Raw genomic sequence first — 17712 nt, forward strand, 5'->3', positions numbered from 1 at the left:
GTAAAGACGTGGAGCCGACAGTGCGTAGCGGCGTTATTTGTTTCTTTCTTAAGATTATGCAGCTGTGTTTGTCGATTTATTCATTTAGAGGATCTCACTATCGACCCTTTCCGGTCGTTTCTTTTGACATCGTTTTCAATATTTTAAAATATTTTTCGTCGCGCGATCCTTTTTATGATTAGTCGGGCGATTATTGCTTCATTTTCGTGGGAGAAAAAACGTGGAGCCGACAGTGCGTAGCGGCATTATTTGTTTCTTTCTTAAGATTATGCAGCTGTGTTTGCCTGTTTCGTTGTTTAGAGGATTTCGTTATTGATCCCTTCCGGTATTTGTTTAGATATCGTTTTTAGTAGGTCTAAACATTATTTGATAATAACGGTTCTTTTCTATTGCGCGACCCGTTTTTTGTGACCGATCGGACGATTATTGTTCATTTCGTGGGAGGAAAAATGTGGAGCCGACAGGACGTAACATATATATATAGTGTTACGTCCGAAAGCAGACTCGTCTTCTTGCGACGCTCGTTTTTCTTTCAAACTTTTGACCGATCGATATATCGATTTCCTTATAGCTGACACGGACGTAACAGTATATATAAATCTATATAATTATATATATATTGTATATATATTATATATATATATATATAAAATGTTTTAAGAACCTGCCATTAAAATATTTACCAGTCATTTCGGGAAACCTTGTATGTATAATATATGTATGTATGTATGTATATATACATATATATAATATAAAAATAAAAAATAATTATTGACTTAATTATTACTATACTACTTAATAGCAACAGTAATGGTATTATTAGTGAATTATATAAAAGATTATTTTATTAACACATTTTTTTAATAATGGAAGTATATAATATTTAATTAATTATAAATGTAATTATATATATATATACATATGTGTCAAGAAATGACCAGCATCTCAGCTTTATAAGAAAATACCCGATTTTAGGGCAAAACAATTGTTTAAAAATTTGTTTAATTATTTTTATCATCAGAACTCTTTATGAAATTAATGTACATGACCAGAACTATACTAGACTGTCTTAAAATAAACAGAACTGTCGAAAATCGACCGGCATCTCACATTTATGTTCGAAAATATGAATTTTTTGGGTAAAATAATTGTTTAATCGTCAGAACTATTGACAGGACGTGTTTAGGCGATAGAACTCTTTTTATTCTTACTTCCCCGTAATCAGGTATTCGAAATATGGTGAGATGCTGTAAAGTGTTGTCAGAAGTTAGCATCTCATTTTTAAAAATTCGATTTTAATAATTAATTGGACGGAACTTTTGTTAAAACTTATCAGGAACTGTAGAACTATGCTGGATGCAAGTAAATATAAAGTTTATTTTTGAGATTCTAACATTTGAGATGCTAACTTCACACACCCAAGGACTGCCCGGCCAAGACCCCGAGCTGTTCGACTTGTGCAGGGCGCGGGCGGCCGTCCAACCATTTGATTGGACGGCAAGTCTGCCCCGTAACAAAACCTTAACCGAAAAAACCGGCAAAGGAAGGGGGAGGGGCCGTGAGGACCAAACCCCCTGCCGTCCCCCTTTCCCCCAAAAAGAAAGAGAATATTCCGTTTGGCTCGGCGTCCGCCCCTCCTCACCCCGCAACCCCTGAGGTAGCTGTGCTACCCAAGTATAGAGAGGAAGTTACGGACGTCGATGCCAGAACTGGGAAGGAAAAAAGAAAAAGGTATGCGAGGGAGGACCCCGTATCCTTGACACAGGGAAACGCTTAAGAGGCCCACCTGTGAAGGTTAAGGTAGTAGAGGGCCCACGGGAGGAGGGAGGAAGAGGAAAAACACTTCTTCTCCCCTCTGTCCCCCTTCACCTTCCAACCCTGGAATCTGTGACAGAAGCGGCAACCACGTCGCCCTCACCCTCCCCCACCTATTGTCTACTTACCGATCATCCCCTAGATGGGGAGGGTTGGGGGAATCTCCAGGTGGGGACAGAAGATTCCTTGAAGGACCTGATCGCCTTTAATAACCAAAATGAAGGCTAAAATCCTTCAGGCCAAACTGAACCACTGCCGCAAGGCGCAGGACGTTTTTGTCCACAGCCTCGCAGCAGAGGGTTATGGCCTGGGGGTGGCCGATTTGGGTGCGGGACGATCGGGGCTCCGTGTCCATAACATGGAGACCGAGGGCGGCGAATTCCGCTCTGGCCTCCATGTTAGAGAAAGAAGACGATTTGGTGGCCGTCCAGTGGGGGACCACCGTGGTGATGGGGTGTACCTTTTTTTTTTTTGACGCAGGAGAAATGCTTGATGCATACCACCACCCTCGGGAGAGGGATGGTGGTTATGTTGGACTCCCGGTGGTCCTGATCATATTGGACCACCGGACTACCAACTAAAACTCCTGCGGTGGCCTTCCGCGCGATGGAGGGGCAGGCAGGGACCCGGGACTCGCAGTTACATTACTTCGGTATCCCTGACTGTGGGTCCCCTCCGCGCTTAAGACTCGGCGACATTTGACTTTCGCTGAGTCTCCTTCCCAGATAGGACTGTTGATGTCCTACCTGATTTCTTCTATTTTTGTGAACGAGTGGGGCCACGCCGCCCGTCCACCTTCCTCTGGGACCCGACACAGGGCAATGCAGGCCCCCGCCTGCACTACCCAGGTCCCGAGGGAGAGACGCAACCGTCTCTAAAGCAGACGTCCGTCTCTGGTTGGGGGAACATCATTCCAGCCACCTTTCGTTGAGGTGTGGTTTTTATAGAGGGGCCTATTGGCCCCTCTCTTTTTTAATTTTCTCATTTGCGTTTAGCGACCATGAGGGGGGATCTTATTACCTCCTCGCCATCCTGTTTGTTACTAGGGGGGCTAATAAGGGGGAGGGGAGCACTTGGTGGAGACATCCAATCCCCAACCATGCCCCCCTCTAATGTCATCTTCTCCTTTGAGGAGAGGGCGACTGGATTGTCCCCCCTCAATTGCTCGTCAAGGCCTTAGCTTCATTGTCAGTAGGGGTAGCCGATGCAAGGAGGGACCCAAGCTCCCATCGGAGTCACTCTCCTTCTCCTGTTCCTCCTCGCTGCTGTCATCTACAACAGCCGCTGCAGCGCAATCGCCGCTTCTGCCGCCGCCTCTTCTTGTCGGCGTATGCGCTCGGCCGCCTCCTTCTGCGTCATAACTTGTTCGCAGAAGAAGACGATCGCCTTCCAGGATCTCTCATCACCCAACATCTTCGTAACCATGGTTGGCAACGAGAGGTCGTTGCCAACCACTGAACAGAGATCACGGCGCAGCGTGTCCCACGCCGGACACTTCTCCAGCGTGTGCCGCGCCGTGTCTCTTACCTCCTCACAATGGTGGCAGGCCGTGGTACCTTCCTTGCCGATTCGACACAGGTACTCACCAAAGCACCCATGCCCGGTGAGCACCTGTGTCATCCTAAAGGATACCTCACCTCGGGCCCTGTCTAACCATTCTTGTAGACAGGGCCGGACGGCCTCAACGCGGGTTCTTTAACCCGCAGTCTTCGGGTCAGATAGGTGGGCACTCCATCTCTCCACCATAGACCGCTGGGCGTGGATCTGGATGGTCTTCTTGACCCTGGCTGGTAGAGGGCTATGACCCCTCCTGAGCCCCCTTTCCCAATTATACCGCTCCGCGTACATTGCGGCCAGGAACTCCAAGGGGGGCGAACCCGCCAGGACCGTGGCCGCCGTATGGGACACCGTGCGGTAGGCCCTTATCACCCTCACGGCCATGCTGCGCTGTATGCGTCGGAACTTGTCCTTTGCATAACGCATGGCCGCGAGATCCGTCGCCCATATTGGGCATTCATACAGGGCTACTGCATTTACGGTGCCCATGTATATACGGCGGACTCGACCATCCGGTCCCCCAAGGTTTGGCAGTAGCCTACCCAACGCCGTGGAGAAGCGCTTCACCTTGGGGCAAGGACATTGAAGTGGTGTCCAAACTTCCACTCGCCGTCCAGTAAGAGACCGAGATATTTAAGCCGGTTCCCCACCGAGATAGAAGTACCTCCCACCCGGATATGAATCCTTGGCGGTTTCCCAGAGGATTTACTGTGAAAGTAAAGAGCCTCGGTTTTCTGAGCCGCCACTCTAAGACCCATACCAGTGATGCTTTGTACCACGGCTGCCACCGCTGTTTCGGCCTTGGCTGCTGTATCCCCCAGCTGCTCCCCACGGCCAGCACTAATGTGTCGTCTGCATAGCAGATGGCGTGGCAGCCACGAGGGAGAGGAAGGCAAAGGACTCGGTTGTATGTGAGATTCCACAGTAGGGGTCCTAAGACTGACCCCTGCGGAACCCCGCATCGAATTTCCCGTCGGCATTGGAGTCCGTCTTGTGTGACGAACTCCAGGCTCCTATCCCGGAAATATTGTCTGATGATCTCCACAAGGTAGGGAGGGACCCTGTATCGCAACAAGGCATCCATTACTCTATCCCAGGGCAGGGTGTTGAAGGCGTTTGCGACATCTAGTAATACCGCAAGTGCCACCCCGCCCCCTTCCACGGCTTCCTCCGTGAGGGACGTAACACGACTAATCGCATCCACAGTCGAACGTTCCTCGCGGAAGCCATATTGCTCCTCGTGGAGACCACCCTCTCGGGATATATGTCGAACAAGTCGGTTTGCAATGATCCTCTCAAAGATCTTGCTGACCTCGTCCAGCAGGCATATTGGTCTATATGCCGACGGGGTTCCTTCTTCCTTGCCTTCCTTGGGGAGCAGGACCAATTTAGCCTGCTTCCATTGCTGGGGGAAAGCGCCATGTCTGAGGCATTTATTAAATATGTACCTCAGATGTTCTCCCAGAAAGTCCAGTGCCCAGACCCATATCTTTCCAAGCACGCCGTCAGGGCCAGGAGCTTTTCTTGATCTTATTCTTTTGACGGCGCGCTGAAGTTCGTTGCTGGATATCTCCTCGTCCTCCTCTAGTTCATAAGGTCCCCCCAGGCCGGGACCCCAGTTGAGTGTGGACTCCTAAACCACTAGCGGGAAGAGGGTGTCCACAACATTCCTGAGGACGGGAGTATCCAGGGATTCCGTGACGGGGGGCGTGTCCAGTTCCTATACTTATTCAGAACTATTCTGTATGAACGCCCCCATGGGTCCGTGTTGAGGGATGACAGTAGCTCATCCCAACAACTGGCCCTGGACTTCCTGATAGTGGCGCTAAGGGCGCATCTTGCGGCCCTATAGGCAGCCAAGGCCTCCTCTCGGATCTCCGGGTTTCTTCTTCTGGGAATACGAAAGAGGGTGCGTCGCGCCTGGACAGAGGAGCGCCTTAATTGCGCTATTTCCTCCGTCCACCAATAGACGGCGTGACGTGGGCGGAGGACCCTGGCGCGTGGCATGGCTGCGTCGCAGACTTCGCGCATAACGCCCCGCAACCATTCCACATCCAGGTTAATGTCCCGCCTTTCCTCTCCCTCCGGGATACCCCACAAAATGGTCATTAAGGCCTCTTCTAGTTTCTTGGGGTCCAGCTTTGTGAGGGTCCACCTACCTGTGTCCCCGCCTCGAGGTGGGTGATGTACCCAGTAATGCACGGCGTCCAGGACAAATTCAATGTATTGGTGGTCCGAAAAGGTTTCCCCTCTCGAGTCACCCACCACGCGCCATCCCCGCACCATCCTCTTGGCCCCCTTGGAGCCGATCGTTATATCCACGATCGACTCCTCTTGGGGCCGGACACATGTGCTCACTCGGCCTTCGTTAATAACGTGAAGGCCGACCGAATTCACCCACCTCACCAGGGTAGTTCCCCTGGTGTCTTGCCTCGACTCACCCAGTGCCGGAGACTTGACGTTAAAGTCTCCAGCTATTATGAGTGGATCGGCAGGGAGTATGTTTCTGACAACATCCCCCACTTGTTCAAGGAGTGAGTCAAACTGGGCAGGACTTCAACTAGGGGGGACATAGCAACTAACTATTGTTGTGGACCCCCACTTTGCTGCAACATATCCGTTCCCCTTTCCAATACATTTGAGAGGGGGGGTGTTATTTGTTGCAGCACCGACCTTGATTGCCGCCGTGCCTCTTGCATTCCCCAGCCACGTAAGCTTTGCTGGGATCTTATAGGGCTCAGCAACAATGGCCAGCCCGATGCCACGCTCAGCCAGGCTCTGATAAAAGAGATTCTGTGCCTGACTGGCGTGGTTTAGGTTAGCTTGGAGGAACCTGACCGCCATTTATTTTGGGTGATCAAGCTCCTCCGGCTCTGCCTCTATCTGCGTACCCTCCCCATCATCTTTCGGCAGGGGGTATCCTCGGGCTTTTTTTTAGAGCCTTTCCTTGGTACCCTCTGCTCGAGGGGTTCCCCCTCTTATCACCCCCTCTTTATCCGCGAGGACCTCTCGCATTCGGCTCGCCAACGCATCCGCCTTCTTTTTGTTGTCCGGACCCCCAACCTCAAATAGTTGGACACCGGTAACTGCCTTTCTGGCCTTCAGGCCATTAATTTCGAGACTGGCGAGGTCTATACTGTCCATCGCCAGTCTCAGATTCTCCTTGTATTGGCCGGATGGGCATGTAAGCACCATCGCAGTTGTACGGGGAACTCTCCTACGTCCATTTTTCCCTCCCCTCTTTTTTGGTTGGGAGGGAGGATTGGACGTCGCAGGCTTAGGTTGAGGGCCCTGTGGTTTATTGCCTGGCTCCTTTGCCTTCGCCTTAACATTCGTGGTTGCCGGAGCCCGATTGTCATCTTCTTTGGTGGTTTTTTTGCGAGCTTTACGCTCTACCACCTCCGACCATTTGGTAAGGAAAAACATCCATCCGGATAAGCCTAGTCGCGAGGAATCCCCAGAAGCTTAGCTTCTGAAATACGCGACCGGTCAGGCGAAAGGTCCGACCACTCTTAGGAGCCGCGACCCCGTTTGACGTAACAATATATATAAGAAGAAAAGGAAAAAATTTTTATAGGCGCTTAACGCTTACTATGTCTACTTAACAGGTGGCCTATGGCGTCAACGGACGGCGGCTAGTGTCAAGCGGAGGCGCTGGACGTGACAAAGTCCTGCCCTTTAGAAAAAGCCCCTCTCTTCCACCTGATCCTGACTCTGACTCTGACGAATCTCTATTTTCAATGCCACAACCACCTGGCCAAACCTCCGTGGAAGTTATTCCCCATACTCTCCCACCTGTAATAACGCATCCCAATATGCCTATAAATAAACCAATTTCTGACTCAATGATTATTGAAGATTACAATAGTAATGAGAGCGTTATTAGTAATGAAGATTTAGAAACAAGCAGCGATGAAAGCGACACAGAGTTAATGCCAACTGATATTTTGCCATACGTAGAAGTATCCACTGACTCTAAAGCTAAAGTTTTAATAAGCCGCGACAGATTGTTAAAACATAATGATAATTACGTAATTTTTATAACTCTGAACGGTAAACCCCTTGATAACGGTGTAAAAGAGTTATAAGAAGCTAATCTCCTACCTACATACAAAGATATAACCTATGAAAGAGCTAAGAAAATAAATACATTACGCTCTAAGACCTTAATATCTTTACCACTAAAACTCAATCATCGCACGTTAATAGAGCCAGACAAGATTAAAAATTGTATTAAATCATTAACAGACGTTTTAAATGAATTACAATTAGAATCTATCTCAATTAAGAATACTAACTTTTTTGATAATATCCCTTGGGCTTATGTAGAAAAACAATTAATTAAACATGTAAATGACATTAATATTTGCGTAACTATATACAAAGAACTTATTCAAACACCAAATATAGAAAACAGATCAGCTCTTATCCGCGAATACCACGATTCAGCAATAGGTGGACATAAAGGAATAACTAAGACTTACAATCGATTACGAACCTTCTATTACTGGAATACAATGAAAAAGGATATTCAAATTTTTATCCGGAATTGTCGAACCCGTCAATTAAAAAAATTAACTAGAGTAAAAACTAAACAGCCTATGATAATCACCGACACTCCCGGATCGGCTTTCGACAAAGTATCAATGGACATTGTAGGTCCATTACCCATATCCGATAACGGAAACGTTTACATTCTCACTATGCAAGATTTACTAACAAAATATTCAGTCGCGGTACCATTAAAAGAAGCCACATCATTAATAATCGCCGACGCCTTTACTAAGAATTTCATATGTGTTTACGGTGCCCCACAAGCCATTTTAACCGATCAAGGATCTAATTTCTTAACGGTCTTAATGAGAAACTTAGCAAAAAAGTTTAGAATCAAACAATATCATACTACCGCGTATCATCCTCAATCTAACGGATCAATAGAAAGGTCTCATCACGTCCTAACAGAATATCTGAAAACACAAATTAACTATGACTCAAATTGGGATGATCATCTTACCCTAGCAATGTTTTCATACAATACGAACATACATGAAAGCACTAAATTCTCCCCTTTTAAATTAATTTTTGGAAGAATAGCACGATTACCTTCATCTAACACTATAGTGGAAGAAAATATAAACCCTACATATATCGAATGTTTAACAGATTTATTTAATCGATTGCGCGACACGCAAGAAGAAGCGCGGCAAAATTTAATTCAATCCAAAAACAGAAGCAAGCACTACTACGATAAACATATTCACGTACAAGAATTTAAATAGGGAGATTACGTATTCTTATTGAAAGAACCAACTAAAGGAAAATTCTCTGATCAATATATTGGACCCTTTGAAGTACTTGAAATATTGCCCAACAATAACGTTGTGACGTCCCGTCAAAAATTTCAAATTGAATTTTTCAAAATATAAACGTACCGCTAGAAATATGAACACAAGGTATGAGATATACATATATATCTCAAATTGAACTTAATACAATATTTAATCGAGCATAGTATTATATAGCTATTAAATTGGACACTGCTTACATAGAAGTATTAACAAAATAATACTGATCCTTATCAGTAAAGAAATAAAAAAAAACTGTAATCATTAGACTACTATATATTAATTTTCCAAATAAAAGTTAAAATTCTCTCTACTAAAATATATGGAAATAAAATACTACTGTAATATCAGAATCGTTGAAATTCAATAAATAAATTACGCGATCGTAACAGAAATACTTGCAAATTAATATAGTAAAATTAACAATCGCTTTATAAATCTTACATTTTCATAACTATAATGAAAAGGAAAATAATAAGAAAAAAAAAGAAATATTATTCAGTAAAGTACATTTCAAAAGATATACGCACACTAGCATTCAGAGATATATATATATATATGCAAATCCATATAAGTTAATATATTTAATAATATTAATAAGCTGATTTTATATATCAACATGTAAATCTACTTGGAAGACTTTCTCTTAATGTAATTGATGAAAAAGTAATATTCTAAAAAATAACGTATGACAAGTATTACTATATATATATACATATATATATGTTTATATATATATATATATATATATATATATACATATATATGTAAAGGAGTGCTAGTTTCCTATGCTAAAGTAAAACCATAAGGAATCACGATAGAAAGGAATTATAAATTAAAAATAACAGTATTAAATTGCATTAATTAAACCTTCCACATAGATACTATAATAAAAGCAGATATGTCAATATGAAATATGTGATACAACAAGAGAGAAAATTAAAGGAAATTCAAATATAAAAGCATAAATTAATAAGTGAAAAGAAAAATTAATGATGAGACATAATAACTTTGAGAATAAATATTAACTCTTGCTATAGTTAAATTAATAAGTCTCTCTTGCTGTAAAAGGAATTATAATATAAGAGTGCGAAATTATTTTATAATACAAAGAGCCTTTCATTCGCATGATGACGCAATAGACGACGGCGAGAAAGACTCAGTGAAATCGAATATTATTCTTATCTCTTGACGCAGAGACCCGATGAAACCGAATATTATTCTTATCTATTGATGCAGAGACTCAGCGAGACTAAATATTATGTCAACGCAGAGACCAGTGAAACCGAATATTATTCCTATCTCTCGACGCAGCGACTCGACGAAACTAAATATTATAACAACGTGCTTTTTGATATTCACCGCTGAATATCAACTTAAGATTAAGAAGAGCTCGCCGCTTCTGACGTCTTCGAAGGCGGAGAGTTCCCTCACCAAGATCAAGAATCCATCTCCACCGGACGAGTAGCCAACCCGGGAAGTCTTGGATCCACCGGACGCCTAGAGGAAGGTGACCCGAAAATGGGGACGGACCGCAGAACGTCAGTCGAGTTTGCGGACAGAGCCAGTCGCTCACCATCAGTTAAACAGTTCAGTCGCATTATAACATCCGGAATGACCAATCGCTAAAAAATCATCAACCTAATAAGTCGCTAAAAAATCATCAACCTAATAAGTCGTTTTTCAATTATCATCATAATAAGTCGCATTATAACATCCGAAGTGACCAGTCGAAAAATACCATCATAACCGTACAATCGCTAACAACTCGTCATCTTAATAAGTCACTTCAACATCTCTCCGAAACGTTAGTCCGAAGTCGTGAAAAGTCGTCTCTGTCTTTATACATTCACTGCGTCCTAAAATCAATTTTAACTTAATTTTCGTCAGCTACTTTGTGTCGTCAAGGTAGATCTTTAATAATACTTTACTTTCTCGTCTTCGCGACTCGTCTTATATTATAATTTAGAGCTTCGACTCACTCTACATTATAATTTAGAATTACTACTTTATTGTTAATTAATTTCTAATTTCTGGTACAGTGCGGTTGTACTTTTTACATTCGAATTGTGACCAACATTTGTAATCATTACTTGCAATCTCTGTAAAATCTTCAAGCTTTTAAAATACATAGTCGCTTATTTCAGAATATTCACAAGTTCATTATTTTAATATAGTGTTCCTTCATCCCCAACCAGTATTTACTATAATTAATTTAATATCGATAAAATATTTAACGTACGTCTGGATTTTGAGCGTTAGCGAGACCCGTGCCTGGGATAGAGCAGAGTGACGTGCCCCTCGTGTTAGTTCGAGCAGAGCTGAGACTTAGTCGATGAGCTGCTTGAATGTCGCTTGATCCAGATTGTCAAACTGAAATGAATAACTTTTCAAATTAAAATAAAATTTTGATTATAATTTATAGTAAATGCCTGGTTCTCGTCGCGCCGGTAAACGACATAGACAACTACGTGCCGCTTTACGCCGACAGAGACAAATTTCGAACAGTGATAACGGTCTCAGCCAAGTAGAAAAAAAAGACAAATTAACGTACCGGACAATCAAAGAATTGTCGTAGAACTTTTCGATCAGCTTCCTGCATCCGACTCAGTCGAAGTTCCCATTTTGCGAAGAACCTTCGAATTTATTGGCTGGCCTGGACCTTTGGTTGAAATCAAGCTGCATCCTGCCTCAACGTCTACCACTGACATCCCTGAGGGAGATCCACGAGTCCAGAGTACGAGGAAAAGGTCCAGGAAAATCAGCAAAACTAGTGACATTAATAGAGGTAAGTCACTATTTTAAATACATACACACACACGCACATATGATCAATCAAGAAGAATATTACTATTTTAATAAAAAAGAAAAACGTACTCATATTCCAACAAAATATAATAAAAAAGAAAAGAATTCCGAATTGAACCACTATTTATAACACATCGTGCTTAACATTTATATGACATCATATTACTCTAACAACTTTGATTTTGCAAAACAATTATAATTACATTCTAGACATATGCTTTTACGACTAATGCAATAAACTGTTCCACCTTCAAGCTCCGAAATAAAAATTTTATACAGTTAACTAGACATACATACAAGATATATATATATATATATATATATATATATATATATATATATCACTCTTTTGAATAACTCACAGTTCAGGCGATTGACACTTATAAAATTACAAATTGACTCACATTCTGATATTACTCTCAAGAATTATAAAGTTAAAATACTATATCAAGAAATTTGCAAATTTAGAATGAAATTAATTAATCGATCTATCAATGTAAGAGAATTAACTACTCGCTATACTTAATTTAATAATAAAAATAACGGAGCATCCCTTGCTTAATCTCTTCTTCCTATTTTCCATCGGAGACAGTGATTTTGAAACAGTAAATTATATCGCTGGCCTCCACCATATTCCAGTGTACATTTCTTTATATGACACCTCACCACACAGTGCTGAACCTGCAAAGAACCATACTCTTATTAACATATATATATATATATATATATATATATATATCTACATAAGAGCAATAACAATTTTAATAATCTTTTCTTATTACATGAATAGATGCATCAACGATATTTATGAAAAATAAAATATTACAACAGTTGACTTTCTCTTAAGGAAAGAGATATCTACATTCAATATAAATCCAAATCATTTAAATTTCACAATTTAACTTTGTTCTTCATATTAAAGCAGTCATTAATTAATGAGAAATTTGCTCTTACATTATACAAGTCGTAGATTAAAACTTTCAAAATCAGTATATATTTGGAATTGCTCCGACGGTGAATTCTACTATACAACAGTAAGTACGTAATCCCTCATAATTACTATCACGAACCACTATAATCCTTACCTCAATTCTAATATAATTGAAAATTTGTCAAATTAATCACAATCTATTTATAATTTCAAAATTGAAATTTTCTAATCATAATTATTGCTCCAACTTAAAATTGAATAAATTCAAAACTATTGCAGATATAATTTTAGAATTTTATTTTTTTTTTCTTTCATCTTTAATTGACTCAAGTGTCATTGTGCGTCACGTTCATTGCATACGCGATAATTGTCATGGTGTCATGGAGTTCCTAGAACTTCCTCAGCCTCTCGTTAGTCCCGAGTGAATTGCATTCTGACCACCAGACTATATCAAATATACAATAGCGGGATTCAACGCGTTTGCTTAACATTCTTAATCATTTTCAAATACATATGTCATAAATTTAATCGCTTTATTTCCAACTTTCTTAATTTTTTTCTTATCAAATAAAATAAAATAAATGAGGCCTCAGACAACTGATTCTAAAATTCAACAAAATCCCTTTGTTGACTCTGAAGTCATATTAGAAACTTTAATCCAATTTATAGAAGAAAATAAAGAAAACATTATTTACAATTTAGATAATATCATAAAAGAGTTTTTAAATCAAGTCTCTATTATCATCATTCCAGATTAGTAAAAAAATCCCCCGATTTGTTAGTTCCTAGTACATATTGATCCTGCTCTCGGCGGAGCCCTGGGTATAACCGATTTAGACAGATTACCCAAAAAACTAAATAGAGAGCAACCCTGTTATTGACACCTAGGTAGACGATAACAGCGGGTCACAGCACGTGACACACTATTCTTTTTCTCTTTATAGAATGAGCTTAAGAAACCATACTACTGGGCTACAATTCAACACAGCAATACAACCTAGCTTCGATCCATGTCAAATACTTTCAACCTCGCGGTGCTATAAATCTTTTGAATATAGACATCGCGTCAGGATTTGCTTACTGTACTCAGTGTTATCACATTTACCAACCACGATATCGAGATCAATATGAGTGGATAGTGTCACACCACTTGATCTCCGGCGAACACTTCCGTGTAATAATCTGCGCGCGGTGTAATACAGATATCACCATAGTCAAACCCGTAAATTAATGCGACCAATGTTTATTGAGGTTCTTAGAATTCATATTGTATTGCGATGAAAGACAAATAAATACTCTTCCTAATTCGCTCATATTACATGTAAACGGAGCTAGATACTACTAATTAAATTCAGGCAACAAGGTGCATCATTCAACGCACAATCAGCCAGGTCCCTCACCATTATCTTCCTCACACCCTTCCGTAGAAGCTCTTCAAAAATTATATACCGTACATTGTTTCAAAACTCGCTCCTATCAAAAAATATATGATGCACATGTCACTTTATGCGTCACATGTTATAATAAACTAATTCCTGAATCAGTAAAGTCATATTACCAGGAAACTAAGAGACATCAAGCGTAGATGGCACAAAATTCTACAGAAATAAATGTTATGCATGCGAAAATCACATGGGAACTATCCAACCTATAGCTCATTGCAATCCCTATATCAATAGGTATTTTGAATTCACTACTGAAATAGAGCAACTACACCGTACAATCCGCGATTATGAGGACCCTATAATATTAGCAGTCATCGACGACTAAAAGCAAAACACATATACACATGGGCATATAAAAATATTAGGTTAGATATAATCACAAGGTAGTAATACTAATATAAAAAAAAGAGAAAATATAACAAATAACACATAAAATACGAAAATAAAAAAAAAATAATAATATATAATGTATAATACAAATATATATATAAGAATAGATATAAAACAATAGACAATAGAGTTATGTATAAGTGCTCAGATTAAGAAATATATATATATATATATATACAAGTATCATCTTTTCAGTAGGAGAATCCATTCCTTGGAGACATTGGCGACCTGAGCCTGGCCTGGTCTATAATAATAATAATAGTAATAACTTTTGAATACATATAAAATAAATATATATATATATATTTCTACGTAGCAATAGTAATTCATAAAATGTGTAGACCTAAACCTTATAGATATAAGCCGCCTTATATTCTGACGCATTGTCCTGGAATATAATCGATATTGCGTCACTTGCTTCAGATTAATTCAACAAAATTTTCAAGCGTACGGACTTATACAATTCCATGGCATGTATAGTGGTATTTTTCAAGAAGAAAATTATTATATTTGCGGAAATGATATAATTACTTATACTTCCGTAAAAGAATGTTCTACTTTCTTCATGCATTATTTAGCGATATGTTGCGTACTCAGAGGAAGAGAATTAGACCTAAATAATGTAGAAGAGTTGTATGATTGCGACAATATGGAAGTAAAGATACTATTAATGTATGAACCAACAAATGAGATGGAAATACCATGAAATAAAGTAAATATATATATATATATATTATATTCATACAAATATACATGTATAAATAATAAATTGTATCTGCTTACTTACAGAAATGATGTATCATTTAGTATTATTATTCACTGCGCAAACCTCCCTCGCCCTTCTTGGTTTTGATTGCGGAGGGCGACATTTAAATATCATATCGGTTTCGTTGTTGGATGTGGGAGAATGCAATCTTCCGCATAAAACATCAAACTCTACGGATACTTATATCCAACTGCTTCAATTATCTGACTATAATCATGCATATATCATACAATGTAAGGTTGAAATTTCAAGAACTATATATTACTGTGGCATGCACTCACATGTTTCCATCGTGCATAACGGACGTGCTGACTATATACATGAAACCGGACACTCACAGTGCAAACGAATGTTTCGTGATGGTACTCTTTCGCTAGGAGCAAGAGTTTTAATCGACGGCATCCGAGTCAACCAAATCGCCTCCTACAGCATCACCATGGCTGGAAGCGTAGGCAACGATGGAAAATGCAAAAGCACGCAGTATTCCGACCATTATGGAACATGGGACGACGTTGTCGTGCAAGCTGTCGCCAGAATATTAAAATCAACCTATGTCCCCGTGAAACTAAATACTGGAAAAATAATGCTAAAATCAGGAACAATTTGTACGCTCAGTGAAGGATTTTGCATCGATTCAGAGGATGGATATACCTATTGGGAACCGATGCCTACCTCTTCATGTAATTTTCATCAATACGACGTTCTATATGAAGGACCTGCTATCAAAACTACGGACGATACCAGTGAAGGAAAATCACCTATTGTATACAGCCTGACAACACAAGACATAACCTTCACTCTGACAAGAACACGGGAACAGCCACTGTGCGGATACACGCTTCTTCGTACAGAGCATCCCAAACTCTTTATACTGGAAACTAAAAAGGGAGACGTCTTCGCCGAAAGAGGAACAATCCCAATTGATAATCTTGATATTTTTGCATATATGAACTCGAAGTTTGTATATGTAGAAAAACACATACGATATCAAATGACATCTCTTTACCACAATGTCATTCAACAGAAATGCGAGCTGGAAAAAGATGTAATAACTAACACCTTATCATTTGCCACCTTACAGCCTGACGAATTCGCCTATCGATTAATGAAAGGACCAGGATACATGGCTGTCACTGCAGGAGAGGCAATTCATGTAATAAAATGTATTCCCGTTGACGCCATAATTCGGAGAACAAAAGAATGTTATGCCGAGCTCCCTGAAACAGTAAGGAACGCTTCACTATTTCTAACGCCAAAATCAAGGATACTCACCAAATTCGGGACTCAGAAGAAATGTAGCTTTGAACTACCAATACTCTACCGCAGAGATGATACATGGATCCAGCTCACCCCTGATCCACAAGTCATACAATTACCTCCACAACGATTACATCCGATGATTTCTTTGAGTTGGAAATACCTCACCCCAGGTCCATTAGCCATTAGTGGAATATATACTGAAAAGGATATAGAAAAGTTACGAGATCATATTATGTTTCCTGCAGAGAAACCAGCACTTCTAAATTTCATAGCCCGTGGGATGACAGGACAAGCTGTCATACCCGGAGAAGTCTCTATATACAGTCTGCTAGACGAGGAATCACTCCAGAAAATAGCTTCGAATATCGTCTCAAGAATTTGGGGTAGATTTGTAACCTTCGGATCAGCAACGGCCGGAATTCTAGGAGTATTCCTAATTATACGACTCATTAAATTGACTATTGACACAGCAATCCATGGATACGCCCTTCACACCGTGTACGGATGCAGTCTGCACCTGCTAGCGCCGTATGGAGTTCTCTCACACATCTCCTACTTCACTTAGCACGAGGATCCGTGAATCAACGAAGAATAGAGCCAGAAGAAGATCAATCTCCCCTGGAGCCAATGAGTCCCTCACCAGTAACACCGACAGCATCCAAAATCGAGTCAACTATCGTTAATGCAACAGCGGTAAATACAACCACCCCTATTCCCATTGTTTACACTGACCTTCGAGAGCGATTGAACGATATTGAACAAATCCCTCCGATAACATCGGGAATTCGTTCTTAAATAAGGGGGGGATGTGACGTCCCGCCAAAAAATTTCAAATAAAAATTTTCAAAATATAAACGTACCGCTAGAAATACGAACACAAGGTATGAGATATACGTATATCTCTCAAATTCGCGCAATAAAATATTTAATCGAGCAAAATATTATATAGCTATTAAATTGGATATTGCTTGCTTACATAGTGTTAGCAAAATAATACTGACCATTATCAATAAAGGAAATCATATAATTGCAACCATTAGACTACTTTACCATTTAACTCTCTAAATAAGAATTGAAATTTTCTCTATTAAAATATATAGGAATATATGTTACTATAAAATCAGAATCGCTAAAATCTAATAAACAAATTATGCGAACGTAACAATAATACTTTTAAAACCATTATATTAGTATGTCAATACCAAATCATACTAAAAATCGCTTTATCAATTATAAATTTTGCATTTTCTTAATTATCATAATGAAAAAAAATTAGAAAAAAAAGAAAAATTATTTAGTAAAGCATACCTCAAGGGGAATGCACACATTATATATAAAAGGTTGGACAGGGTTAAAAAGGGTTGAGGCCTGCCCAAGCAGGGATCGTGCCGACTT

The 17712-nt window shown here is 40.3% G+C and overlaps 3 protein-coding genes across 3 annotated transcripts; 1 reads left to right on the forward strand and 2 right to left on the reverse strand.

The window, feature by feature from the left end:
- Window positions 1-3087: 3087 nt before the first annotated feature.
- LOC140675876 (uncharacterized) lies at window positions 3088-3435 on the reverse strand. Its single transcript, XM_072910504.1, has one exon. It carries the CDS (start codon window positions 3433-3435, stop codon window positions 3088-3090), a length of 348 nt encoding a protein of 115 aa, XP_072766605.1.
- Window positions 3436-3510: 75 nt separating this feature from the next.
- On the reverse strand, window positions 3511-3861 carry LOC140675877 (uncharacterized). The gene has a single exon (XM_072910505.1). It carries the CDS (start codon window positions 3859-3861, stop codon window positions 3511-3513), a length of 351 nt encoding a protein of 116 aa, XP_072766606.1.
- A 7284-nt stretch (window positions 3862-11145) lies between these two features.
- On the forward strand, window positions 11146-17112 carry LOC140675878 (uncharacterized). The gene is given in 4 exon segments (XM_072910506.1): window positions 11146-11244; window positions 11296-11505; window positions 15296-16838; window positions 16841-17112. Coding segments are annotated over 4 exon segments (2124 nt in total).
- Window positions 17113-17712: the final 600 nt, after the last annotated feature.

This window comes from Anoplolepis gracilipes, unplaced genomic scaffold (assembly GCF_047496725.1).
Source record: "Anoplolepis gracilipes unplaced genomic scaffold, ASM4749672v1 Contig24, whole genome shotgun sequence".
In the NCBI taxonomy this organism is placed as follows: Eukaryota; Metazoa; Arthropoda; class Insecta; order Hymenoptera; family Formicidae; genus Anoplolepis; species Anoplolepis gracilipes.

What these genes read in the sequence shown, in the direction of transcription:
- LOC140675876 (XM_072910504.1), bottom strand. Translation starts at nt 3,435, where the DNA reads ATGACACAGGTGCTCACCGGGCATGGGTGCTTTGGTGAGTACCTGTGT.
- LOC140675877 (XM_072910505.1), bottom strand. Translation starts at nt 3,861, where the DNA reads ATGGGCACCGTAAATGCAGTAGCCCTGTATGAATGCCCAATATGGGCG.